Source organism: Populus nigra, chromosome 1 (genome assembly GCF_951802175.1).
Source record: "Populus nigra chromosome 1, ddPopNigr1.1, whole genome shotgun sequence".
NCBI lineage: Eukaryota > Viridiplantae > Streptophyta > Magnoliopsida > Malpighiales > Salicaceae > Populus > Populus nigra.
This window is the reverse complement of record NC_084852.1, coordinates 41700836-41728608: the sequence shown is the minus strand read 5'-3', so window position 1 is coordinate 41728608 and position 27773 is coordinate 41700836. Positions and strand designations below refer to the sequence as shown.

At 34.3% G+C, this 27773-nt stretch overlaps 2 protein-coding genes and 1 non-coding gene across 4 annotated transcripts; all 3 read left to right on the top strand.

Annotated features, from left to right (window-relative positions):
• The first annotated feature begins 5984 nt into the window (after window positions 1-5984).
• Window positions 5985-9486, top strand: LOC133689753 (ubiquitin-conjugating enzyme E2 4). Of its 2 annotated transcripts, none has more exons than XM_062109779.1 (6): window positions 5985-6182; window positions 6292-6371; window positions 6903-7017; window positions 7135-7187; window positions 7344-7472; window positions 8268-8576. In XM_062109779.1, the coding sequence occupies exons 1-6, from the start codon at window positions 6139-6141 to the stop codon at window positions 8291-8293; spliced, it is 447 nt and encodes a 148-aa protein (XP_061965763.1). In that variant the 5' UTR covers window positions 5985-6138; the 3' UTR covers window positions 8294-8576. The 2 variants fall into 2 exon arrangements, with proteins under 2 accessions (XP_061965763.1, XP_061965755.1); XM_062109771.1 differs by lacking the exon at window positions 8268-8576 and adding an exon at window positions 9138-9486 and having other exon boundaries at window positions 5993-6182.
• A 385-nt stretch (window positions 9487-9871) lies between these two features.
• On the top strand, window positions 9872-9943 carry TRNAT-UGU (transfer RNA threonine (anticodon UGU)). Its single transcript has one exon. It is a non-coding gene; the product is annotated as a tRNA-Thr (tRNA).
• An 8564-nt stretch (window positions 9944-18507) lies between these two features.
• Window positions 18508-25509, top strand: LOC133677847 (puromycin-sensitive aminopeptidase-like). Its single transcript, XM_062099989.1, has 30 exons — window positions 18508-18809; window positions 18911-18986; window positions 19113-19189; window positions 19552-19665; window positions 19756-19830; window positions 19913-20020; window positions 20119-20331; window positions 20438-20499; window positions 20636-20663; window positions 20774-20860; window positions 20965-20990; window positions 21213-21276; window positions 21372-21452; window positions 21634-21681; window positions 21793-21811; window positions 21976-21980; window positions 22100-22111; window positions 22203-22259; window positions 22358-22467; window positions 22545-22625; window positions 22716-22899; window positions 23264-23412; window positions 23502-23640; window positions 23768-23914; window positions 24010-24091; window positions 24202-24377; window positions 24565-24675; window positions 24777-24893; window positions 25003-25074; window positions 25214-25509. Exons 1-30 carry the CDS (start codon window positions 18624-18626, stop codon window positions 25292-25294), a joined length of 2787 nt encoding a protein of 928 aa, XP_061955973.1. The 5' UTR covers window positions 18508-18623; the 3' UTR covers window positions 25295-25509.
• The last annotated feature ends 2264 nt before the right edge of the window (window positions 25510-27773 follow it).

Sequence of the window (27773 nt, the reverse complement as noted above, 5' to 3'; positions counted from 1 at the left end):
TTTTAGTTGAAAATAGAAAAGATAACATGTCGTTTGCTTTATTTTTATATATAAAAAATAAATGCAGACAACACACTGTGGGCTTTTCTAGTTTTCGACTACTGAAGAGATAGCTAGAAAATCAGAGAAGGTGTTTTTATCTTCAAATGCAATTTTCAGACCAAAAACACCTAAACAACCTTCATATGATGTAAACACACCAATAAAACAACCAAAAACCCCTAAAACCCGTATAAAAACATAAATCAAAACTAAAAGTAAAATCCTCTCCCATGTTTTACCTTTTGTTTTGGCAATTTCAAGGGGAAAAACAAATCAATAGAAGTCCTCCCATCAAAAGAAATCCATTAATAACAAATTATATTGTTTTTATGGTTAAAATTGATGTCAATCAAGAATTTTTTTTTATCACCAGAATTCAACGACTCTATACCTTCTCAAACCAAGGACATACAAATAAGAAAAATAATGTTTTAGATCAAAATTAGATTTGTGAAACTTTTAGGGACTAAATAGTTATAATTTGAAAAGTGCAGTCCACAGTAAAACACTGATTCCTTTTAGTTATAGTTTAATGCATCTTGGAAAGTGATTTGACAGCACAGCTTAGTATTTTGTATAATTATTATTATTATAAATAGCTAAAACGAATCAGTGTTTTACTGTGGACTGTATTGCAGTCCACAGTAAAACACTGATTCTTTAAGTTTTTTTTTTAAGTTGTCTAAGTTTTTTTAGCTGTTTTTTTATGTTTTTTGGGATTTTTTTTTGCTTCTTTCTTTTTTTTTTAATTAATTTTTTTCATTTAGTTTAGTTTGTTAATGTTAAATTTCTTTCTATTTAGTTATTAGACTTGCATGATATATATCCCGAGTTTCACGGGTTAACCTGGTTTCACGGGCGAACCCAGTTAATTCCGGGTTGACCCGTCAATTTTTTTTATTATTTTCATAAATATTTTTGTTTAATTTAGTTTTTTAATATTTAATTTTTTTATTTAATTATCAGACTTTCATGACACAAATACTGAGTTTAACAGGTTAACATGGTTTGACGAGTTAACCCAGATTTTTTTCTTTTTAATTAATTTTTTTTTAGTTCAATTTGTTAATATTCATTTTTTTTATTTAGTTACCAGACATTCATGACACGGATCCCTGGTTTAACGAGTTAACTTGGTTTGATGAGTTAACCTGAATTTTATTTTATTTTTTTATTTTTTTATTTTTAATTATTTTTTTCGTTTAGTTTAGTTTGTTAATGTTAAATTTCTTTCTATTTAATTTTTTTTTCTTCTTAGAGGTTTTTTTCCTTTTATTTTTTTAATTATTTTAGTTTATTAATATTAATTTTTTTCTAAGTAGTTCTCAGCTGATGCCTTTAGTTTTTTTCATGCCTTTGACTGTGAACTGCACAGTGCAGTCCACAGTGAAAAGACTGATGCTTTTTTTTTCTTTTTAATTAATTTTTTTCATTTAATTTAAATTGTTAATGTTAAATTTTTTTTCTATTTAGTTATCAAACTTTCATTACACGGATTCCGGGTTTGACAAGTTAACCTGGTTTGACGAGTTAGCCCAGTTAATTCTGGGTTAACCCATTAATTTGTTTTTTTCTTTTTAATTATCAAACTTTCACGATGCAAATTCAAGGTATGACGAGTTAACCTGGTTTGAAGGGTTAACCCAATTAATTCATATTTTTTTTCATTATTTTTTTTCTTCATGTTGGTTTTTTTTAACTAATCTATTAAATTATCACACTTTTATGACACAACCTTGCAGCCAGACTCACGTCCAATGCTATTGGGTCTGGTATTGCAGTCCAAACACTTTTATGCTAAGGGTTAACCCAAGTTTAATGTTATTATTAATATTATAAACATTACTCTTGGGTCAGGCGTTGCAACTAAACTTGAGATTTTTTGGTATAACTTTGCAAAAAAAACCTAACACTTTTAAATCTTAACTATTTTTAAAATGTAAAAATAATTAACTCGCGATATCGCGCCGGACATGTAACTAATAATAATCAAAAGAAAATTAAAGTCATGAGGTGGTTTCTTTAAGACCAAAAAGAAATTAATTAATTTAATCAAAACTATAAGATATTTTACCGTCGGACTCCTTGCAGAAAGAACAGCTTAAGTAAGGAGAAAGTCGTCAACTCTTGTGAGCTCCATGAGAACGTAGCGTGCCGGGCAGGATCGGCGATGGATGATGAGTGGTGTTGAATACCAGAAAGCATAGTTATTAAACCCGGCCCGGGGGTTGACCAGGCCAAAGGGCCGGGTCTCGGGTTTCATGGGTCAACCCGGGTCAACTCGGGTCAACCCGGATTAACCCGGAAAAATTAAAAAAAAATTAAAGTTTTAATATTTCATATGAAAAAATCCATGTAAATATAGATTATACATATTATGAAGTTTAAAAGAATATTTTAAAAAGTTTTTATCCCACATTGAAAAAACATAACTTTTTTCTTGGAAACATAGAGTATATATACTAATGGGTTTCAAATCCCACATTGAAAAAACATAACTTTTTTCTTGGGAACATAGAGTATATATACTAATGGGTTTCAAATCCCACATTGAAAAAACATAACTTTTTTCATGGGAACATAGAGTATATATATGAAAGGGTTTCAAATCCCACATTGAAAAGATAATATATTATCCTTTTAAGTTGAAGTATTTAAACCAAAAGGTTTTTTTATCCCACATTGAAAAAACATGGTTTTTTTCATGGGAACATAGTGTATATATATAAAAGGGCTTCAAATCCCACATTGAAAAAACATGGTTTTTTACATGGGAACATGGAGTATATATATGAAAGGGCTTCAAATCCCACATTGAAAAGATATTATGTTATCTTTTTAAGTTGAAGTACTTAAATCAAAAGGTATTTTTATCCCACATTGAAAAAACATGGTTTTTTTCATGGGGACATAGTGTATATATATGAAAGGGCTTCAAATCCCACATTGAAAAAACATGGTTTTTTACATGGGAACATGGAGTATATATATAAAAGGGCTTCAAATCCCACATTGAAAAGATACTTTGTTATCCTTTTAAATTGAAGTACTTAAACCAAAAGGTTTTTTATTCCACATTGAAAAAATATGGTTTTTTTCATGGGAACATAGTGTATATATATGAAAGGGCTTCAAATCCCACATTGAAAAGATATTATGTTATCCCTTTAAGTTGAAGTATTTAAACCAAAAGGTTTTTTTATCCCACATTGAAAAAACATTGTTTTTTTCATGGGAACATAATGTATATATACTAATGGGTTTCAAATCCCACATTTAAAAAAAAAAAAAACCGGGTCTCGTCCGGGTTTGCCCGGGTCGCCCGGGTCTCGGGTTGACCCGCCGGGTCACCCGGGTTTGGCCGGGCTGTTGCCACGGCCGGTCTTTTATTAAACCCAGACCGGTCCAGCCACCGGGTCGACCGGGTTCCGGGTCGACCCGCCGGGCCGGGCCGGGTTTAATAACTATGCCAGAAAGCCTTCAGGAAACTTCAACCATATAACAATGAAGAATTATGTTGTAAAATAATAATAATAATAATTAAAAAAACACTAGCAAAGAATCTTAAATTTTAATGTTTTTAAATTAATAATAATAATTAAAAAAAAACACTAATAAAGAATTTTGGGCACGGCCAAGACGTAGAAAAAAAAAGTGAGACGGGTAATGTTTATGTCCAAGCAAAGTGGAATCTTTGATGCTGCCAGCAATACTGTCTGACTAACAATATGTGCGGAACAGAACACAAAATAATATATACAGTATATATATACACTTAAACTAATAACATTATCGTTATAAATTTTAAAAAAACTTGATTTAACTGTAGCTGCACTGTGTTGTTCATTGTATTGCATTAACTTGTTCACCTAACTATTCATGACATATTCGTTATTTCCTTTACAGGCCTTGAATTTTTTCAACTTGTTCATCGATCTTAATTTCTTTTTAATTTAATTGTTACACGTGCTGGAAAAAATTAGTTTCAAAAACATAGTAAATGAGCACATTCAAAATCAAATAAAAAATAAAATCCATTTATTTTTTAGATTAAAATCTTATTTGCATTTAATCTCCTATATAAACTCATTAACATAAATCATTAACATGATTTAAATAGATTATAAATAAATGATAGATTAGTTTTAAAAAAAATTCTTAGTTGATGTGTTTTGGTAAAACAAAAAACTCTACTCCATCCCACATAAAAAGAAACAAAATTTTCTTTGTGATTATAAAGTAGAAAGTTGAGAGATTAAGATTGAGATTAAGCCTAAAGAGCATATATATTCATAGAGAGAAGAAATTTTAAGCAAAATGGTACTCGTACTCGGGTTTTGAGCCTAGATATAGGTTTATTGAGCAACAAATATTATATTTTGACCAACCTATTATAATTCCGAGCTTGGATTTAAGTTTATAATTCATTGGCTCTTGAATAATTATTTTTGCCAACCCATGCTTTATTTGGTCAAGCCTATGAATGTTAAAACCTAAACATATCTTAGTTGGATAATTTTAAAATTAAAATTTTTCTTACAATGATATCTTAAGAAAAAATAATAATAAATATTGTCCCTGAAAACATGTTTTCTTCATATATTTTATTTTAAAAGTACAGAAATTCATTCTAAAACTATCCTAACAACATATTTATAACGACATATTTATTTTTATGTTTGTGTCTCTATTTTTTTTTTATTATCTTTGTTTTTTTAGATCCACAACAGTAATCAAACGCTAATTAATTATACATAGGATATACTAATTTTGAACAACAGTGATGATACAATGATAAGACTATCTAAAATTCAAATGTTAACTAGGGAATCGAATTATTCAAGATAAAAATTCAAAATTTATTTTAGTCCCTTGCTTTATAGGATAGTGAACATTCGTAAGACTAGATATCTCTAAAATTCTTTTGGTATAATTGTTTTGCATTTTCAAGGATAAATTTATTTTTCATAAAATATTTTAGAGGTTTGCAACACCTTTATTTTTGTCTCAATAATTGCTGATTTCCCCCTCGGCCATCTGTTGCGAGCATTAAAATACCATCGCAACATATTTTTCTTGACAATGCAGCTTTAATACACACCATGTAAAAAAAATAAATTTTATTTATGTATTAAAAATAAATTTTTTAATGTTTTCAAATCATTTTAATTTGTTAATGTAAAAAATAACTTTTTAAAAACAAAAAATAATTATTTTAATATATTTTTAATTAAACAATACTTTAAAAACTAACCCAAACATTACTATGCTTTATAACAACGACACTAACGTTATCTGTCTAATAGACATTTCTCTGAACATCTTCGACGGGTTTTTTTAAGGAAAAACATTCGATCCGACCTTTAAGACTACTATAATAAAACTATATTTAAAAAAAAAAAAACATAGAGATTCAGTCATCTGATCATGTATATGATGACCATGCACATGTTCGGTGTTTTTGAAAGACTACTCATCATATCAATGTCCGTACCTATGTTACGCATGTTATGTCTAATACAACAACATACCATCACTCATATGCCAATCAAAATATGCCACGTTAATATCATTGATTTTGTGGACCAGTAGTCTACTGCCAATTATATGAGCACCCATGTTAATGTCATTGGTTGACATGTCATTGTGCTAGCATGACATGGTATTTTAATTGTTGGTGAAAACTGTTATTACTTTGAACCTCATGCGATGGAATATAGAGATAAATAAATTATTTACAAAAAAATCTGGATTATTTTTTAATTAGGGTTGATTTTAAAAGAAATGATATCATTTTATTTATTTATTCAAAAAAACGTGAATTAAACATCTAAAAGAAAAGTAACCAAAATAAAAAGAAGATATGGAAATAATGTAAAAATAAAATAAAATTTATGCATTCTATATTTCTATGTAAAGGAAATTACAGTGAAATAGGAAGCTGACTCCACATAGCCATGGGAGAGTGTGCATAATAGTATTATAAAATATAATTCCTACCTTTTCCTCTTTCATGTCCGAAACCATTTTAGATAAAAAGACCTCTTTTCTATTCTTTCAACAATCAACAAGAAAAAGAAAAAAAAAGGAGCAAAAATGTCTTCACCAAGCAAACGCAGGGAGATGGATTTGATGAAACTGTAAAAATCTTGTTTCTTTTTTGACAAGTTTCGTTCTTTATTTAATTGGGTTTGTTCGGTGTTTTTTTATCGATTTTTAATTTATTTTTTCTGGGTTTTGATTGACTAGGATGATGAGTGATTACAAAGTGGAAATGATCAATGATGGCATGCAAGAGTTTTATGTGGAATTCAATGGACCTAAAGAAAGTAAGCAATCAAAATCTTCAGTACCCATTTTTTCTTTTTACTGTTTTCTTTCTTTATTTCAACTTTTTCTTAAAAAAATGTTTTTCTTGGTGGGTTAATTTCTGTTTTTTCAGTTGATTTTTTATTTATTCCTGTTGATCCATGTGTATACTTTGGTTTTTGTATTTGTTCTTCAAGATTGCAGTGGATAAGAAGTTATATTTTTTTCTTCTTTTTTCTTTGATGAATTGAGCCCTTTATATTTCTTTTACTGCAGGTTTTTCTTGTTGAAGTTGAGTTTTAAGCAGATCTTTTTACTATTGATGCATGAGAAGAAACATGTAGTTTTTCTTTTACTGTAAAGTAGAGTGTGATTTTAATGAATTGCACTGCACTTCTTCTTCTTCTTCTTGTTCTTATAGTGGTTGCGAGTTTGTTGTTTGTTGATTTTCCTCAGCAAAGATAAAGTTTAAGTTTCTTTTGGGGTTTTTAATTATGGATGCAGATATTTTATTATCTCTTCTCTTCTTTTTCTTTGTGGGAACATGGCAGGTCTTTATCAAGGAGGTGTGTGGAAGATAAGAGTCGAATTGCCAGATGCTTATCCTTACAAATCTCCATCAATTGGCTTTGTCAACAAGATCTATCACCCAAACGTTGATGAAATGTGAGTTAGTGGATGCTAAAATTTGACTACTTTAGCTCGTTCAAAGTTGGTGTTTGCTTATATGTATAGTTAGTTTACAACTTTTAACGGAAATGTGGGTTTGTGCTTGAGTTTCAGGTCTGGTTCGGTGTGTTTGGATGTTATCAACCAAACTTGGAGCCCCATGTTTGGTAAACCTTCTGCTTTGTTATTATTTATCTATGGACACTTTGTATGCTATATGTGGAGCTTCTAAATCTGATTCATCCATCCATAGATTCTTCAATTTTTGAGTAATGCTGTTATTGTCAGAATTTGACAATTTCCATTTTAATGAAAATCCACAGATCTGGTAAATGTATTTGAAGTATTTCTCCCTCAGCTACTTTTGTATCCAAATGCATCAGATCCATTGAATGGAGAAGCTGCTGCTTTGATGATGCGTGATCACACTGCTTACGATCAAAGAGTGAAAGGTAGGAACTCTAAACATAGTTTGTGAACTTAAGCGTCATTTCCAGTTCTCTTATTTCCATCCTGAAATCTGTAGTTTTTTCCCACTTTAAAATGCATGTCGAAATTCATGAATATAAGACTCCGAGACAGGGAAATTACGTTGCATGTCGAGGACAACATTAACCCAGCTCATTTATGCTCATTGGTGATTGAACCACTTTTGTTGAGGTTTGAATGATATTCTGAAAGAAGCATCATAGTTTTAACCTTGAACTTGATGAGTGATTCCTGTTCAGGTTTATTATAGCTTAGTGTTTCAAGTTGGTAGCTACAATTGCTTTATCTAATTCCAGTTAAATTAATTAGTCATTGGATTTTCATTTTGGATCCACGTCTTTGAACTTGCACGCTCGTGACATGTTTGTTTCCATTCTATATCTATAATATCTGACCTAATTTTAATTTGAACTTGGAGCATGATTTGTTTCTGCTGGGTTTTGATTATTAGGAGGATTCATGCCATTTAGGTAATTCACTGCATCCATTAAAGATCAAATAGGAAGCAGCAAGATCTGAGACATTGAGATGTACCTTTACTTTCCTCTGTTGTCTTTTGGGTTGGATGGTTTGATGCATCGAAAGGACTTGGAATCTACATATCCTTAGGAAAGTAATAAGACCTTTAGACCAATAAAGCAAAATGGGTCTACTGTTGATTTTGAATTGTTAATTCAGAAATTACTATATATTGAATGAAACATTTCCTGTGAAAAAGGCATGTAATTACATCTATTTTGATGCATGAGTGCATGAAGGCAAGGGGACTGCGAACCATTTGTGACATTGTTGGACAGTGGAGGGGATGTTGGCTGTCAGGCAATCGCTGCTACAAACAGTTTATTTTCTTCCACTAGAATTTCTTTACAGAAATTTGTGTATTGGGTCTGGGAAGACTATGGTATAGTAAGATTTTCTTTATGAACTTGGCTGTGGAAGAGCTGATGTCAGTCAATCATTTATTGTCTCTTAACTAGATCCTGAAACCCAAAATCAAATGTCTTTTGTAAAATGATTCAGTAACCGTGAAATGATATCAAATATGTGAGGATGGCCTCAATTTCCTACACAGGAATTACAGATTTAAACAATAGGAGCCCCAACAAGAATACATGGCTGCCCAAAGAGTAAGGATAGTTAATGTTGGTTTGATCAGTTTTTTTTTCTCAAAATGGCTACTAATTTGGTTTTGGAATTTGGAGATTATTTGAGAAATTAGAACTTTGTGTGATTGGAAAAAGAAATGAAGAGCAGTTTCTGGGTTCACAAAAATGGACTTTATGTTGTATGAAATATGGAAGTCTGATATAGGTCCGTGTCTTGTATGATGATGGATCATCAAAAGTTAAACAAAACTAAGCTGGCAATAGATGTATACTGTACCTGTACCTTCTCTGAGTGATGCGTGCATACTGGCATCGACCTCATTGTTTCTTTGAATTGTATTATGTGACAAAAAGATCATCAATCCAATGTTTTATCTGCTCTTATCGTCTTGAACTCTGCCTTGTATTTAACTTCTAAGCCGCCATGATTATGTTGTTACTCACACCCTTCATCTATTTGTCTTGTTTCTCTTTTATTTCCTGAAATTGTGCAACTGTTACTTCCGACTGTCTTATTTCCAGAATATTGTGAGAAATATGCGAAGCCAGAGGATATAGGGGCAAAAACAGAAGAAAAATCCAGTGATGAAGAGCTGAGTGAAGATGATTACAACTCTGATGATGACCAAGTCGCTGGCAAAGCCGATCCTTGATTAAATGTATGGATGTCTTCCAATTGTCTGTACCTGTACATGAAATTCAGCTCTTTTAAAATGAAAAATTAAATCGCACAGCAAAACTGAAGGCTGATGGAAAAAAATCCTTCCCTTCTCTCTTTATGTCTTTATTTGCCATAAATGCCGTAAATGTAATTATTCAACTCTTGATCAATGTTTCAGATATTCATTACTGTTGGGAGGGAGGGTCTAAATCAGGTTGCTAATCCTTTGCATGTGCATGAACTTGTCATATTTTCGTGGGACTTTTCTGGTCTCCACTCCACTCATGGATGTCTTTTGGTGGAGAACTTGGCTAATGGTGATAGGAGGGCACCTCTAATCCTCTTCTGTTAAGCTTGGAGAGTTTACTTCCGAATTTGGAACTACAATTTTTTTGAGATTTTTGGGGAGATCCATGGCGGGTATTGAATAACTTGGTTGAATCAAGCTATAAACTCCACTAGTCTAATGGCTCATGCATTTTCTTTCTTGGTCCATAGCTCTAAAGAGACTTCCCGAAAATGTGCGTTCTTTGAATGGGCGAAGGATACTAATTAAAGAATGTGATCATAATATAAGGGATCCCTAAGCAACAAGGCCCCTATAGCTCAGTGGTAGAGCGTCAGTCTTGTAAACTGAAGGTCTGTAGTTCGATCCTGCATGGGGGCATGATTTATATTTTTCTTTTTCTTCTTTGTTTGTTTGTTTTTGGTCCTAAAATAAAACCAAAACATTGAATATTCTCTGTACGATGCTAGCTAGCCCTATCTGTACCCTAACTTGAACAAACTTTGATGATTTCTTCTCGTTCTCCAACTGGAGACAGAAAAGGAAGATAAAAAGGGCATCTAATATATATAATCCAATATTGCAAATATAAAAGGCTAAATGGTAAAAAAAAAAAAAAACTTTAATTTGAACGAAAGATTTCCCCATAAACTACTTCAATTTAAGAATGTAATCATATGGTTAGTGGAAACAGTACAGGATTCTGTTAAAAGCAATTAGCGGGAAACATCTTTTTTTTTTTAATATATATATATAATAAATAATATATTTACATAAAAGTAAGATTTTAGACTCCAAACTTGTCCCTATGATCGAATTCAACAGTAGATATCTTCTTCTGCAATAGTTGTTGTACTTGAGTTTGTGAAGTGTCATAATTCATGAATGAATGGATGAAGAAGAGGGGTTTATTTCTTCAAGTAACCCAAAATATGATTCAAAAATAGAAAATTTATCTAAAACCCTAAAATTTCTCGAGATTACATCTACGTTTTTAAGCAATTTGAATACTAAATAATACCTCATTGAAACTCAAGTACTATTTAAATTTGTAAAAACTCTTCTTATCTGATGTAAAAAGATAAAGTGGTCAGTCGATACTAATTTCTACTATCAAAACAGTAGTTTTTGGTGTTAATGTGTTTTATTAGATGAGAAGAGTTTTAATGGGGTGTTATTTAATATTTAAATTGCCTGAGAAAATAGATCTAACCTTAAAAAGTTTTTAGGTTTTTGGTTTGTTTTTTTTTTCTTGAACCATTTTTTAAAGTTATTTGAATGCATAAATGTGTTTTATATCTATATGGTGTTTTTAGGTCAAAATATAGTTGAAAGTTGGATTTTTGGTGCAAAACACCCTGACTTTTCAACAATCTTTGGTCGACGGAATCTGTGCAAAATAAGTGACGCGTTGTAGCAATTCTGGAACGAAAGCTAATGAAGAAAGGTTACAGAGCTGCCACAATGGGGCTAGTGTAGTGCTCTAATCTATTTGATGAAAACATCACATGGAAAGATTTATAAGAGCTTGGTAAACAGTTTCCAAGCTGCTGTCAAGATTCTCGAACCATTTCCAGGCTTCTGTCCATATTCTTAAGGGCAAGAATCATTTTAAAACGGGGAAATTGTTACCAGTTTTTAATAAAATAAGGATGGAGATTTAAGCATGTGCATAATATGAAAAACATGTGAAGATATATAATAGTTGTAACAAACTGGCTAATTTGATCATATGTGATTAGTTAGGTACGAGGTAGTTAGCTGTTAAGGCAATTAACAGTTAGTAGTTAGAATAAAATAGTCAGAACAATTGTAATTGGAGGGAAAACACTAGAATATAAGCTGGTGTATCACAAACGTAAAGGGTAAGAAATAACAATAACAAATTCAATCATTCTTCTCTTCTTTACTTTTCTGCTATTTGTTTTTTCTAATCCCGTAACTCTTCTCTTGCTAAGCTGACAGCTTAACATTCATGATTTTCGGACAGCTCTCGCTTGCCTTTACCTTAAAATTTTATTAGCCTATTTTTGGACAACTCTCGTTTGCATCATTTAAACCTTAATTGTTTTTGCTAAATGTCTCACCCTATGAATAGCAAAAACATTGATTAAGGTCGTAATTAGAAATTTATAGGCAGATTTTATATATGCTCTCCCAACCAGGATTTCATGCTCTCCAGATTTTTTGTTAACACATGTAATCACCAAGAACGAGAGGAGCAGAAGGTGTTAATGGAGTTATAAAGTTTGAACTTGAGTGGAATTACATTCCTCAACGCCCCCCATAAGTATTGCCCTCCCCCCCCCCAACTTGTGGACAACCTAAGAGGACACCAAGTATGTGAAAAGGATAAACAAACACAAACTTTTCTTTTTTTCCTAGTGTTTTGTAGCTGTTTAACGGACAAAAGCTCAATAATCTTCCCTTTTTTAATGGGAGCACAATTATTTGGTTTGCTTTCTCATTTCTTCAATCCCTTTGCAACCTATACGGGCCATGGGGGAGAAAATTATCACCATCCTAAGTTGGGTTGACATTGAGTGATAATTGTTTACTTTTGAGTAGCATGTCTAAACCCACTAGACAATAGTGCAGAATATCTTGTGTTGTTTTGTTTGGACTCGATTGTTAAATAATATTTATGTAGTTTTATTTATTAAGGGTAGAATAATACTTTCAGTTTGACCTATATATACTTTACTTGTATTTAGGTTAAAACTAAGCATTCATAATATACAGATTATTCAGAATTCTAGCATTCTTTTTCTATTTGATCTCAATTAATTTAACATGGTATCAGAGCTGGTTTTATGAAACGAGGTTTAATCCCAAACACAAGTTCGCAAAAATTTTTTGGAGTGAGATTTTGTCTTCCGTTTCTGCAAAAATTTGGATATTTCATCAGTTTCTGCAATTATTTTGGTATTTCGTCTACCCTTCAGCTTTTACAATTTGGTATTTGCGTTCAGTTTTTGCAAATTTGTTTTGTGTTTTGGAGTAATCGTATAATTTTGAGAAGATATTTGTTTAGTTTCTGCAATCTCTGTTCAGTTTCTACAATTTGGTATTTTGTTTTCCGCTACTTTTACATTCTAGTTCTCTGTGATTGTTAACTATGGCTACTGAAAGAGATGATTCGCTTCAGTCTGTGAGTGTGAGGTTAGATGAGAAGAATTATTCGTATTGGAGCTATGTAATGCGGAATTTTCTTAAGGGTAAAAAGATGTGGGGGTATGTTAGTGGAACTTATATAATACCTAAGAATATTGAGGAGGGGGATGCTGTTTTGATAGATACATGGGAAGCAAATAATGCAAATATCATTACTTGGATCAACAATTATGTTGAGCATTCGATAGGTACGCAGTTGGTGAAGTATGAGACAACAAAAAAGGTTTGGGATAATCTGCAAAGGTTATTCACGCAATCAAATTTTGCAAAACAATATCAATTAGAGAATGACATACGAGCTCTTCATCACAAGAATATGAGTATTCAAGAGTTTTATTCTGCTATGACAGATCTTTGGGATCAATTGGCTCTTATAGAATCAGCAGAATTAAAGGCATGTGGAGCCTATATTGAGCGTAGAGAGCAAAAACGATTGGTACAGTTTTTAACAACACTTCACAGTGACTTCAAAGGACTTAGAGGTTCAATTCTGCATCGTACTCCACTGCCTTCTGTTGACTCTGTTGTCAGTGAGTTATTGGCTGAAGAAATACGTCTTCAGTTTTATTCTGAAAAGGGAATTTTTTCTGCTTCAAATCCTTTTGTACTAGCAGTACATTCTAAGCCATTCTCTAATCATCAGAACAAGCCTTACACAAGGGTTGGCTTCGATGAGTGCAGTTTTTATAAGCAGAAAGGTTATTGGAAGGCTCAGTGTCCTAAGTTGAGACATCAGAATCAAGCTTGGAAGTTTGGCAGTCAGTCACAATCTAATGCTCATCGACCACCTCAGGGTTATAAACCATCACACCACAATACTACAACAGTAGCTTCCCCAGGCTCTATTACCGATCCTAATACTTTAGCTGAGCAATTTCAAAAGTTTCTCTCATTGCAACCACAAGCAATGCCCGCTTCTTCCATAGGCCAGTTGCCTCATAATTCCTCAGGTATGTCACACTCCGAATGGGTCTTGGATTCTGGTGCTTCCCATCATATGTCTCCAGATTCCTCATTTTTTACCTCAGTATCCCCTTTGTCCTCCATTCCTGTTATGACTGCTAATGGCACTCCTATGCCCTTAGCAGGTGTTGGTTCTGTTGTCACACCTCACATGTCTCTCCCTAATGTTTATCTTATTCCAAAACTCAAATTGAATCTTGCGTCTGTTGGTCAAATATGTGATTCTGGTGATTATTTAGTCATGTTTTCTGGTTCTTTTTGTTGTGTACATGATCTGTAGTCTCAGAAGCTGATTGGGACAGGCCATAGGGAGAATGGACTATATATTTTGGATGAGTTAAAAGTACCAGTTGCTGCTGCTGCCGATTTGTCTCCTTTTGTTTGAGTCTTTCATCTTCTAGTTTTTATTTATGGCATTCCCGTCTAGGTCATGTTTCATCATCTCGTTTGAGATTTTTGTCATCCACAGGAGCTTTAGGAAATTTGAAAACTTGTGATATTTCTGATTGTAGTGGATGTAAACTGGCAAAATTTTCTACTTTACCTTTTAATCGAAGTATTTCTGTTTCATCTTCATCATTTGATTTGATTCATTCTGATGTATGGGGACCTTCTCCTATTTCCACAAAAGGAGGGTCTCGATATTATGTCTCTTTTATTGATGATCATACTCGTTATTATTGGGTTTATTTAATGAAACATCATTCTGAATTCTTTGAGATATATGCAGCTTTTCGAGCTCTTATCAAAACTCAACATTCTGCTGTGATCAAATGCTTTAGGTGTGATTTGGGTGGGGAATACACCTCTAATAAATTTTGTCAAATGCTTGCCTTAGATGGAACCATCCACCAAACTTCATGTACAGATACTCCTGAACAAAATGGTGTAGCTGAAAGAAAACATAGGCACATTGTCGAAACTACTCCTTCTCTCTTGTTGTCTGCTTTTGTTCCTAGTGAGTTTTGGGAAGAAGATGTTTTTACTACTGTAAGTTTGATTAATACAATTCCATCTTCACATAGTTTGGGTCTATCTCCTTTTGAAAAGTTATATTGGTATGTCCCTGATTATTCCTCATTTAAAGTCTTTGGTTGTACTTGTTTCGTTTTTCGTCCTCATGTAGAACGCAGTAAGCTATCCTCTCGATCCGCTATTTGTGTCTTTCTGGGTTATGGTGAAGGTAAAAAGGGGTATCATTGTTTTGATCCAATAACTTAGAAACTTTATGTGTCTCGTTATGTTGTCTTCCTTGAGCATATACCTTTCTTTTCTATTCCATCCACTACTCATAGTCTGACAAAATCTGATCTTATTCATATAGATCCTTTTTCTGAGGATTCTTGTAATGATACCTCTCCCTATATTCAATCAATTTGTAGTCATAACTCTGCAGGTACTGGTACTTTACTCTCTGGCACACCTGAAGCTCCATTCTCATCTACAGCCCCTCAAGCTTCATCTGAGATTGTGGATCCACCTCCACGTCAGTCCATCCGTATTTGTAAGTCCACAAAACTACCAGATTTTGCTTATTCTTGTTATTCTTCATCATTTACTTCCTTTTTAGCTTCTATTCATTGTCTTTTTGAGCCTTTTTCCTATAAAGAGGTAATTCTTGATCCACTTTGGCAGCAAGCTATGGATGAGGAACTTTCTGCTTTGTATAAGACAGATACTTGGGATCTGGTTCCTCTACCTCCTGGTAAGAGTGTTGTTGGTTGTCGTTGGGTGTATAAGATCAAGACTAATTCTGATGGGTTTATTGAGCGATACAAAGCTATGCTGGTTACAAAAGGATACTCTCAACAGTATGGTATGGACTATGAGGAGACATTTGCCCCGGTTGCAAAAATGACTACTATTCGTACTCTTATTGCCGTAACTTTGATTCCTCAGTGGCATGTTTCTCAGCTTGATGTTAAAAATGCATTCTTGAATGGAGATCTTCAAGAAGAAGTTTATATGACACCCCTTTCTAGTATTTCACATGACTCTGGATATGTTTGTAAGCTTAAGAAAGCATTATATGGTCTCAAACAAGCACCTCGTGCTTGGTTTGAGAAATTCTCTATTATGATCTCGTCTCTTGGCTTTATTTCTAGCAGTCATGATTCTGCTCTTTTTATTAAGTGTACCGATACAGGTCGTATCATTCTGTCTTTATATGTTGATGACATGATTATTATTGGTGATGATATTGATGGTATTTCAGTTTTGAAGACAAAGTTGGCTAGACGATTTGAAATGAAGGATTTGGGCTGTCTTATATGTTGATGACATGATTATTACTGGTGATGATATTGATGGTATTTCAGTTTTGAAGACAAAGTTGGCTAGGCGATTTGAAATGAAGGATTTGGGTTATCTTCAATATTTCCTGGGTATTGAGGTAGCATACTCACCTAGAGGTTACCTTCTTTCTCAGTCGAAATATGTTGCAGATATTCTTAAGCGGGCTAGACTTACTGATAACAAGACTGTGGATACTCCTATTGAGGTTAACGCAAGGTACTTTTCTTCTGATGGTTTACCTTTGATAGATCCTACTTTATACCACACTATTGTTGGGAGTTTGATATATTTCACCATTACTCGTCCAGATATTGCATATGTTGGTCATGTTGTTAGTCAGTTTATTACTTCTCCTACTATTGTTCACTGGGCAGCTGTTCTTCGTATTTTGCAATATCTTCGGGGTACAGTTTTTCAGAGTCTTTTACTTTCATCCACCTCTTCCTTGGAGTTGCGTGCATACTCTGATGCTGATCATGGTAGTGATCCCACAGATCGCAAGTCTGTTACCGGGTTCTGTATCTTTTTAGGTGATTCTCTTATTTCTTGGAAGAGCAAGAAACAAACTATTGTTTCTCAATCATCCACCGAAGCAGAATATCGTGCCATGACATCTACTACCAAAGAGATTGTTTGGTTACGTTGGTTACTTGCTGATATGCGAATTTTCTTTTCTCATCCTACTCCTATGTATTGTGACAACCAGAATTCTATTCAGATTGCTTATAACTCAGTTTTTCATGAGCGCACTAAGCACATTGAGACCGATTGTCATCTTACTTGTCATCATCTCAAACATGGCACCATTGCTTTGCCTTTTGTTCCTTCTTCCTTGCAGATTGCAAATTTCTTTACCAAGGCGCATTCCATCTCTCGTTTTCGTTTTCTGGTTGGCAAACTCTCGATGCTTGTAGCTGCCGCATCGTGAGTTTGAGGGGAGATGTTAAATAATATTTATGTAGTCTTATTTATTAAGGGTAGAATAGTACTTTCAGTTTGACCTATATATACTTTACTTGTATTTAGGTTAAGACTAAATATTCATGATATACAGATTATTCAGAATTTTAGCTTTTTTTTTTTTTTCTATTTGATCTTAATTAATTTAACATCGATAAATATGAATTCATAAATGTTCGCTTAACCAAAAAAAAAAAAAAAACTCTCAGAGCTTTCTCCTGATGTAACCTTAAAGATTGCATATTGCAGGAGCACGTGGTGCCTCAAAAAGTAATTGAAAATACCTTTTCAAATATGTTTAAATTAACCAAAAAAAATATTAAACTTGTTATGTTTTAATGATTTTGATATTGTCATAAAAACATTCACATTTTTATTTCCTATTAAAAACGGAAATGTATCATATTCTCACAGCTAGTATTGGAAGGATTGGCTGGCACTACAACATAAATGCATCCACAAGCACACGATTATGACCAAATCATATCTATGGATTTCAAAAAATAAAATAAAATAAATTCCATATCTACAAACTTAGATGTCGAAGCAATAGATTCGGTCCCGCATCTCAATTCTTAACAACTACATTAAATATTTTAGATTTTTTTTTTATTTTTACGATTCAAAAATATTTTTTTAAAAAAATTAATTAATTTTTATTTTTTTACTTCAAATTAATTTTTTTTTGATATTTTTATATCGTTTTAATATGCTGATATCAAAAATAATTTTTTAAAAATAAACAATAATATTATTTTTATGAATTTCCAAGCAAAATACACCTTGAAAAAGCAACTGCAACCATATTCTCAAACACCTTTTTATATAGTAAATGGGTGGATATTTCTTGGCTACAAGTATAAATATTAAAAACTTTAGGTTATAATCAAGATAGAAGAACAAGGCAACCTATGAAATGTAGAGATGTAGATGTCTCACAGGAGCTTGACATTTTCTTTTTGAGCTGGAGTGAGTCAGATTGGATTAAAAGCAATCAATTTTTGAGTTAGATTAGCTTAAAAAGAATTTACCAGGACCGAAGCCTATCCAATCATGGCCGAATGTGCTTGTTGGTTTTCAAAAATTTCTTTAAAATCCAAAATTGACGCCATATCCAAGACTTGGAAGTGAATACAACGTAAATGATACCAGAGCCCACCAATCACCCAGACCAAGAATTTAAGTATTAACACAGTAGCCCATCTCTTGTTTCGGGTCTAGTGTGTGTGTGTGTGGGTGTGTATTCCACTAGATTTTTCATTCAAGAGAACAGGTTTACTGGACCAGAGAGAGCCCATGTTTCTAACGATGACAGGCTCTTACAGACCTTCTTAACCAAACTAACCCAGGCCTATTGGACGGTACAGAACAAAACAAAAGCATAATTATAAGATTATTAGACTTCTAAATGTAATTGAACATCTTTTACTATTTCCTTACAAATCTGTGGGGTTGGAGGCAGGTTGTGACACGCAAGGCGTTGAATGATGAAGTTGTCTTTTTGAAATGAAGGGTGTATTAGTTAGAAGGATTTATCGTTTAGTATTCTATTCACTAAAAAATCTATAATTTAGAAGAATCTAGAAAACATTATGACTCATGCACCCGATAAAGTGTCATGGAAAATTGTGAATTTTTTCCGTGATTGATTTGTTTTGCTTGGTGTTTCATGCATGTATATGACCTTATTGTGCATTCCTTGACATATTTTCAGAGAGATAAGCAAGACAGAAGGAGGCTAATTTGTGCAGTCGCCACAGAACCATTACCCAAGCAAGTTGAAGAATCCAAAATGGACGCCCCAAAAGAAATCTTTCTCAAGGATTACAAGTTTCCTGACTACTACTTTGATTCGGTATGCAAAAACTTAGTCGAGTTTGGAATATAGACATCTAGGACTCTGATTTTCTTTCTGTGGCTTTCACTTATCCTCATGTACCTGTATCCTTATCTTAGGTGGATTTGACATTTTTGCTGGGTGATGAGAAAACAATTGTTAGTTCGAAAATAACTGTTTTACCCAGAGTTGAAGGTAACTATTAAGGCCATTCTTTGCTCATAGAATTTGATCAGACATCTGTATGAAATTTGCAAATGTTGTTCTTACAATGGCAGTTCATACCATAGCACTGGCTAATCGAACAATATTGTTGAATAGGTTCTTCTTCTCCGCTAGTTTTGGATGGAGCAGACCTGAAGCTGCTTTCAGTTAAAGTCAATGGTGAGGAACTGAAGGTATGTATATTTCACTCTTCCAGATGTTGGCTTAGCTTGTGGATTTTTCCACTTAACTATATTGGAAAGCTTTTTTGCTTTTTCGATCCTGATATTTGTCTACACTCTTTCCTATAGGAGGTTTTGATAATGTTATACCTTTTCCTTTTTTTGCATTTTATTAGTCCAAGGATGCTCACGCCCAGTTAGAACACTTGCCATTTTGTGATGTTTGGCACTTTATTCCTTTTCTTTCCCCATCTCTCTCTCTATTTTTTTTCCCTCTTCTTTCTCTCTTCTTTCTTTTTTTGGGGCGGGGAGGGTTTAAGATAATTTGGTGATGATTTAACACAACTTTATTTTTGCGCTTTTCTTTTTTCCAGAATGGAGATTATCATTTGGAATCACGCCATTTAACAATCCTATCACCACCTTCTGGTAAATTTACGTTGGAAATTGTTACTGAGATATATCCCCAGAAGAACACATCATTGGAGGTACAACATATTTTCTCTCGTCCTTTTCACAGATGCTTCTTGTGACTGTTTGCTAGATTTGAAGTTGCACTATCCTTTTTTTCTCTTTAGGGACTTTACAAGTCATCTGGGAATTTCTGCACTCAATGTGAAGCAGAGGGTTTCCGCAAAATTACATATTATCAGGTTAATTCATAGAACCATTTAATTCTATTGATTCATTCTGCTAAATACAACTTTAAAATATTTTATTTTAATATGTTAACAGGATCGCCCTGATATAATGGCAAAATACACTGTCCGGATTGAAGCTGATAAATCTTTGTACCCAGTATTGCTATCTAATGGAAATCTCTTGGAACAAGGAGACCTTGAGGTGAATTTACCTGTTATGTAGAATAGCCTCCCCCATCCACCAAAAAATAAAATAAAATTAATCACCATCCAATGTCTGCTTCTCTGGTTCTGTTGCAGGGTGGTAAGCATTATGTTCTATGGGAGGATCCCTTCAAGAAACCTTGCTATTTGTTTGCATTGGTTGCTGGACAGCTGGAGAGCAGAGATGACATGTTTGTTACCCGTTCTGGTCGAAATGTGTCACTAAGAATTTGGACCCCTGCACAAGATGTACCCAAGACAGCACATGCCATGTATTCACTTAAAGCAGCAATGAAATGGGATGAGGATGTTAGTATCTTCCTATCTAACCCATTATTTAAAAATAACATCAAACCTAACTTTTGGGTTTTAGTGTTAAGAGTCTTACCATTTTATTATGTAACTCTGCAAACAGGTTTTTGGTCTTGAATATGACCTAGATCTCTTTAACATTGTTGCTGTCCCTGATTTTGACATGTAAGTTACATTCTTTGTTTAGTAAAACGTGCTCATATAATAGCCCTTTATCTTGTTTGATCTGTATAATGGTGACAAATACTGTTAGTTTCATGCACTTAAGCACTCACACTACTTGTTTCTGATTGATTGTCAGGGGAGCCATGGAGAACAAAAGTTTGAATGTATGTCATCTAACATTCTCGAGTTCATCATCATTTATATTTGTTTATTTTATCTTCTTATTAACACCAAAAATTAATTGATCTTATCTATATGGATTTCCTTTTGGCAGATTTTCAATTCCAAGCTTGTTTTGGCATCCCCAGAAACTGCTTCAGATGCAGATTATGCTGTTATTCTTGGGGTTATTGGCCATGAGGTTTGTTATGATATAACAGAAGGAGCATATTTTTTCAAAACCTTTTGTATGATTCCGAGGAATGTATTGTTTTGACTTGAATTTTGTCTTGTTTCTATCTGCAGTTTTTCCACAACTGGACAGGCAACAGGTTGGCTTAAAGTCCTCCCATTTTTTATCCTGTCTTTATGCCTGTGTTATTGCATTCTATTTTTATATGCAGAGAAATAAGGTCTGTGTTGTTGCAGTATGTTTGTAGTGGATTTGTTGTTCTAGTGGTCATGGAGATAAATGTATTTTTTATTGCTTTTGTTTTATTGTGAATTACTGTATGTATTGAAACTTTAATTAAGTGATATCTGAATAAATGCAGGGTGACTTGTCGTGACTGGTTCCAGCTCAGTTTAAAGGAAGGTCTAACTGTATTTCGTGATCAGGTAGAACACTTTTCTTTCCTATATAACGAGTGGTAATTTCATAGTCACATTAGGACCTTCTTTATTTATTCTTGAAAATCTTTCAACATTGCTAGGAGTTTTCATCTGATATGGGAAGCCGCACTGTGAAGAGGATCTCTGATGTTTCAAGGCTTCGAATTTCTCAGTTCCCACAGGTTCTTTCTTGTCCCTTTTCACAGTTTTTGAAGTGATGTCTTAAGTATTAATCTTCAGGTGTTTAAATTACTTTCACAATTATAAGTTGATACATGAGTATGCTTTCTCTATAATTTCACATGGATTCTGATACAGCATACTATATGCAAGCACTAACAAAGCTATTTTGTAATCATTCAGGATGCCGGTCCTATGGCTCATCCAGTGCGACCGAATTCATATATCAAGGTATGAAATCTACTTATTTATCAAAGACCTTCTCTGTTAAACTATCTACTTGCTTTAACCTTAATTTTTAGATGTGTACTGTATTCAATGTCGCTGCCTCTTTATCCACAGATGGACAACTTCTACACAGGTTAGTTTCTGCTCTGTATGACTTATTCAGTCAAAGCTTCATGAAACACTTTGCTTTCAAGTGGTTTGGAATTTGGTCTTTTAACTTTTTTGATATTTGGCTGTCTTTTGCAATGACATTGGGTTCATTCTAATACGGGACTTTTCACCGCCAAAAATTTGCAGTGACGGTATGGTTTGGAAATTTGTGGTTGCATCTTTTAATTTTGTTCAGTTTTCCTCCTTTCACGAGGCCAGTTACCTAATTGTTCATCTTTTGGGTTTTCTTTCTTGTTTTTCTTCGTTGCAGGTGTATCAAAAGGTATGAAAGCATTCTCATCATGTGTATATATGTGCATGTGTGTGGATAAGGAGCACTGTTGATGCATCAAATTCTTATTTTTGTGTATCAGGGAGCGGAAGCTGTCAGGATGTACAAAACCTTATTAGGGAGTCAAGGTTTCAGAAAGGTAGAAAATGATCCAAACTGATTCTTGTGTGATAATCAGCTATACCATAAAACTATGCATCCTGGAAAATTTAACCACAATTGTTTTTTGTATTTCAGGGCATGGATCTTTATTTTAAAAGACATGATGGTCAAGCTGTGACATGTGAAGATTTTTTTGCTGCCATGCGAGACGCAAATGATGCAGATTTTGCGAATTTCTTACAATGGTATAGACCTGTCTTTTATTTTCTTCAAATTACCCTCTGTTTTTTTATGCTTACCTTGGAATGTAATAAAATTACAGGTACTCCCAAGCTGGTACACCTCTGGTGAAAGTTACTTCATCTTATGATGCTGAAGCTCATACTTTCACCTTAAAGTTCAGGTATACATGCTAACTTCCTTGCGAGAGGCATAATCTTCCTTTATTAGTCTTGTGGTATGACTGACAACTCGGAATCTGGATATTCCACAGTCAAGAAGTACCACCAACGCCAGGGCAACCAGTTAAAGAACCCATGTTCATTCCTGTGGTGTTAGGGCTGCTCGACACAAGTGGCAAGGACATGCCACTCTCGTCTGTGTATCATGATGGAGCATTGAAGTCTATTGCAAGTGGCAGTCAACCAGCCTATAGTACAATTCTTAGAGTAACCAAGGTGAGAGCACACTGGTGAACCCATGATTGCTTTATCTTTGCATGTTTTAGTTTCTCCTTGGATATCTTGTTAACTGCAGCTGCTTTCCAATGTCCTATTTTTGATTGTTTTGCCAGATATTTGGTTAAGCATCAAAATGGTCTTTTCAGATTTTTCTTGGTTGGATATGTGTTACTAGTTATTCATATGAATTAGTGGTGTTCCTGGATCTACTATAAAGATGTTAGTAGTTGTGGTTGGAGTTAGTTAGTTGTTATATGATGCTTTTATTGTGATTTTTATTTATTGAGATTAAAAGGAAAGGAATTTATATCATGCATCACTTTTATCAATAAGAAGTGAATTTACTGCTGATGCTGCACAGAAAGAGGAGGAATTTGTTTTCTCTGATATACTTGAGCGGCCAGTACCTTCTCTATTGCGGGGTTTCAGCGCTCCAATCCGTCTTGAATCTGATCTCTCTGACAGTGATCTGTTTTTCCTCCTTGCTCATGATTCAGATGAATTCAACCGGTTTGTCTATCTCTAAGCATTTGTGCCATTTTTCTTACTTTAAGTGACTGATGGAAAGGTATTTTGTACTCTTTTTTTTTTTGTTTCAGATGGGAGGCTGGACAAGTCTTGGCTAGAAAACTGATGCTCAGTTTAGTCTCTGATTTCCAACAAGGGAAACCATTGGTTCTGAACCCAAAGTTTGTGCAAGGGCTAAGAAGCATACTTAGTGACTCGAACTTGGATAAGGTATGGCCAGTGTTTTTTCCTCATCTTCCTCCTCTTGTTTGTGGGGAGGGAGGAGGTAGAAGATTCATGCACCAGAGTAGATAGAAGATGTAATGCACTAATGAGGCTTCATCTTTTTGTTATCCAGGAATTTATTGCAAAGGCAATAACACTACCAGGTGAAGGAGAAATAATGGACATGATGGAAGTTGCAGATCCTGATGCTGTTCATGCTGTTCAATCTTTCATCAGGAAGCAGCTTGCATCTGAACTGAAAGCAGAGTTTTTACGCACAGTATGGCCAGTCACCCTGGGTTTACTTTATTTGTACTTAATGTCTCCACTTCTTGATTAATCACTTTGGGTGAATGAATTTGTCATACTTCACAGGTCGAAAACAATAGGAGCTCAGAAGAGTATGTGTTTAACCATCCTAACATGGCTAGGCGTGCTCTAAAGAATATTGCCCTTGGTCTGTGTTTCTTGTCTTGGTCTTGTGTTTCTTGGCATCATGGTATTTAAAGTTTCTAGATTATAGTAACTAATTTAAGTAGTTACACCTGTCTTTTCCACCATCTGCAGCATATCTTGCATCACTTGAAGACCAGGAGTTAACTGAGCTTGCATTGCATGAGTACAAAACTGCCACAAATATGACCGATCAATTTGCAGCTTTGACAGCCATAGCCCAAAATCCTGGGAAAACTTGTGATGAAGTACTTGCTGACTTCTACACCAAGTGGCAGCATGAATTTTTGGTGAGTCTTTTGCTGAGAGCAATTCATTTTACTTGTTTTGTCGTGCCCTGTTTCACCGAGGACAAGTATATTTGGGAAACAATGACTTCCATGAGGCTATTATATCATTGGAAGCCATTTCAAGGAACAGAGCATTGAAGTAATTTTGTTATCTCTTGTTGGATAATATGTTCTCTCTTTCTGATAGGTTGTGAATAATTGGTTTGCCCTTCAAGCCATGTCTGATGTTCCTGGTAATGTTGAGAATGTTCGGAACCTCTTGAATCATCCAGCATTTGATCTGCGCAATCCAAACAAGGTATGCAATCATCAATAACTGTTTATGTTTGTTTGTGTGCGCACCTTCATGTGTCAATTTCGAAGTTTTGATTGAAATTGAACCCTTTGTGTGATATGCAGGTACACTCACTCATTAAAGCATTCTGCAGCTCACTCGTGAATTTCCATGCAAAGGACGGGTCAGGCTACAAGTTATTGGGGGAGATTGTGGTGCAACTGGACAAAATTAATCCTCAGGTTTGTTTCTATATTACATCCACGGAGTAGGAAGTAAATTGTCGTTATCACTATGCACATGGGATTGATCATCTGTAGTTGCTTGTTCAATAACCTCCGTGGATTCCAGGTGGCATCCCGCATGGTATCAGCCTTCTCAAGATGGAAACGCTATGATGAAACCCGGCAAAACCTTGCCAAGGTAAGTAGATTTACAGGTGCCATTTTTTCTGTGGAATAGCCATCCAAAAGCATTGATGTTGCTTACATTAGATTTACCTTTGAGATTTGTTGTTGGCTGGCATGTTAATTTGTATCCAAATTGGCACGGTTTAATGCAGGCACAGCTGGAGATGATCGTGTCTGCCAATGGACTGTCAGAGAACGTATTTGAGATCGCCTCGAAAAGTTTAGCTGCTTAAATGCCTAAAATTTGCAGGTTGCAGTTGTTTGTCATCAGTGCTTGCGACGGTGATGTGGGACAATAAGTTTGTTTGGCACATTTGCAAGATCACCATGATAAGCATGCTGTCCTCGTTATGTCTCTTTCATGGAAGAGACAGGATTCTGTAACTTTCAATACATCTTTACATGGAATATTTCGCAAAATAATACCCTGATGATGCTTTTTTCTTCATGGTTGGGTGAACTAGAATGTTACTCTACTGTCTGTAGCACTAGCATATATCTAGCTAGGGTTAGTCGAGATATTAGCATGGAATATTTCGAGTACCAATCTCCGAGACGCTTGCTTCGTCTACCACGTGTCCAATAATAACGAATCTAAACCTGGACCTAATCCCCATTCCCGATCAGATTTACTAGCATCTTCATTCATAAACACGTATCTAATCCGAGGAAGACTTGTGAAAGGAAAGGGGCATGTGGCCAAGCTTATCGGCTAATACATCCTTAACCTTTTACTCGTCTTCTATTTGCCTACAATAATAAGCATGCATAAATGAACCGCTCACGTGGCAAGAGGGATTTGCTCAAGGATATTCGGACCTAGGGTTCAACTCTCAACGTTGTTTATAATACTTCTATCCCTGTTCGGATACTAGAAAACTTATTTTCATGTGAAAGCATTACTGTTATTGTTAAAATTCGATCTAAGAGAGATTTAGTCTTGACGTGTAAGAAATTATTTTAGAATAACTTAATTGATATCCTCGAGATGTCTCATTTCTCATGTAATTTATTGGATAAGTGGAATCCATGATTTGATGATTTTTTTCTTCTTATGGTGAAATGGGAAAATCTTTTTGGTCAAAATAAGGTTACTAGATCTTCTTGTCATTTTCATATGCCATGATGTTCCACCGCGCCATTCTTGACCGTAGTTGAAGATGAACTACAGATTATAGGTCAATGCACTTCATCACTATGGTTAAGATTTACAAAATTTAATTTACCATGGATCTTATTGAGAGCCCCTGCTTTATTCCTTAGGCACATGCAAAATGTGGGCCCTTTGACATGTATCAACTGTTTAACCCGCCACGTAAGGGCTGAAAACCTAACAAGTTTCCTGGTAAAATTGATAGCGTCTTGAGCCCGAATTAAGTCTCGCTGGCTGCTCCACCTATAATAGGAAAATGGCTCACGGATCTCTCTTTGGTGAGCTGTGACCACTTCAGAAATTCTTCGAAGGCCACAGGGGTTTGTAGTTATCCCTTCTGTAACTGTGCTGGTTGTTGGAAAGTAGATGGGCAAGACGAGGAAATTTTTGATAACCTTAGTCCCCTATTCCAACTCTTTGTTGAATCACTAATGGAAACCATAGAGGAAATTGGCTTATAGAGGGAATATATATATATATATATATATATATATATATATATATATATATATATATATGACTTCAGTAAACCTGATTCTAGCTCAATCAAATCTCAACAGTGAAAGTATATGTATTTGCATTATTATTAGTTGTTACTTTTTTTATTTTATTTCTATGGCTAAATGATATATTCTCATGTTATAATTACAGAATTATGATTATCTAATCATTGGAACCTTCAACCCCTTAATTAATCATCTTCTGTATCTACGTAGACATGCAATGTATATCTCTCGAAATTAGATGAGTTTTGGGGGGACAAGTAGGGTAAAAGTAAACGACTGATCCTTTTTTTCTTTGGTCAAACAATTTCAATATATATATATATATCAAGGTCGTTTTACCTTGAATCTGGAGGGGAAGAACACGACGTAATTCTCAACGTCCATAAATGCATGAACATCATAAAAATAAGCTCTTTAACCCACCCCCTTTTCTTTTTGCATCATCTAAGGAAACAGAGAAGGAAAAGAGCAAAAAGGTTAAAAAGAGAGGGTGGGACACTATAAGAACAAGTGATGATTTTACCTTGTTTTGACCCTATGGGTCGACATATGGACGCAACAATTGGAAAACGACAATCTCTGGTTTGATAAAATCGTAAATGAACCACCAGATCGAAAGGGCATTGATCATCATTGCCTCGAAGATTATGTATGGTGCAGCAAAGTATCACGACATGCCCTAATTTTCTTGGATCGAACTGTTCTAAACTATGATCACATGACCTTTTAACTTGATTAAGCATATACCAAGATGGGTTGCAAAGAAAAGCCTAGCTACTAGAGGCTTGTTGTGTCACCTTTTAGATGCACCAATCATCTTGCTTTCCTTCATTGAAGGGAATCAATCTTTCACCACTTGCATAAAGATCATGTAGGGGGCAATGACTTTCCTCACATACAAAACCTTAAAAATCTAGGGCTTTTACGAGTGAAATATCCACGTGAGTGCTGCATATTTTTGTGTACCCTGAAACTAAAAGCCTTGGATGATTAGGCTTTTCTTACCTAAGTAGAAGACTTTTGCCCGCAAAAGGGAAGAACAATATTTACAAA

What these genes read in the sequence shown, in the direction of transcription:
- LOC133689753 (XM_062109771.1), top strand. Translation starts at nt 6,139, where the DNA reads ATGTCTTCACCAAGCAAACGCAGGGAGATGGATTTGATGAAACT. An exon ending in GAGATGGATTTGATGAAACT is followed by an intron (nt 6,183 to 6,291) that starts GTAAAAATCTTG and finishes TTGATTGACTAG; the next exon opens with GATGATGAGTGATTACAAAG. An exon ending in CACCCAAACGTTGATGAAAT is followed by an intron (nt 7,018 to 7,134) that starts GTGAGTTAGTGG and finishes CTTGAGTTTCAG; the next exon opens with GTCTGGTTCGGTGTGTTTGG.
- LOC133677847 (XM_062099989.1), top strand. Translation starts at nt 18,624, where the DNA reads ATGCATGTATATGACCTTATTGTGCATTCCTTGACATATTTTCAGAGA. An exon ending in GGAGTCAAGGTTTCAGAAAG is followed by an intron (nt 22,260 to 22,357) that starts GTAGAAAATGAT and finishes TTTGTATTTCAG; the next exon opens with GGCATGGATCTTTATTTTAA. An exon ending in TTTGCGAATTTCTTACAATG is followed by an intron (nt 22,468 to 22,544) that starts GTATAGACCTGT and finishes ATAAAATTACAG; the next exon opens with GTACTCCCAAGCTGGTACAC.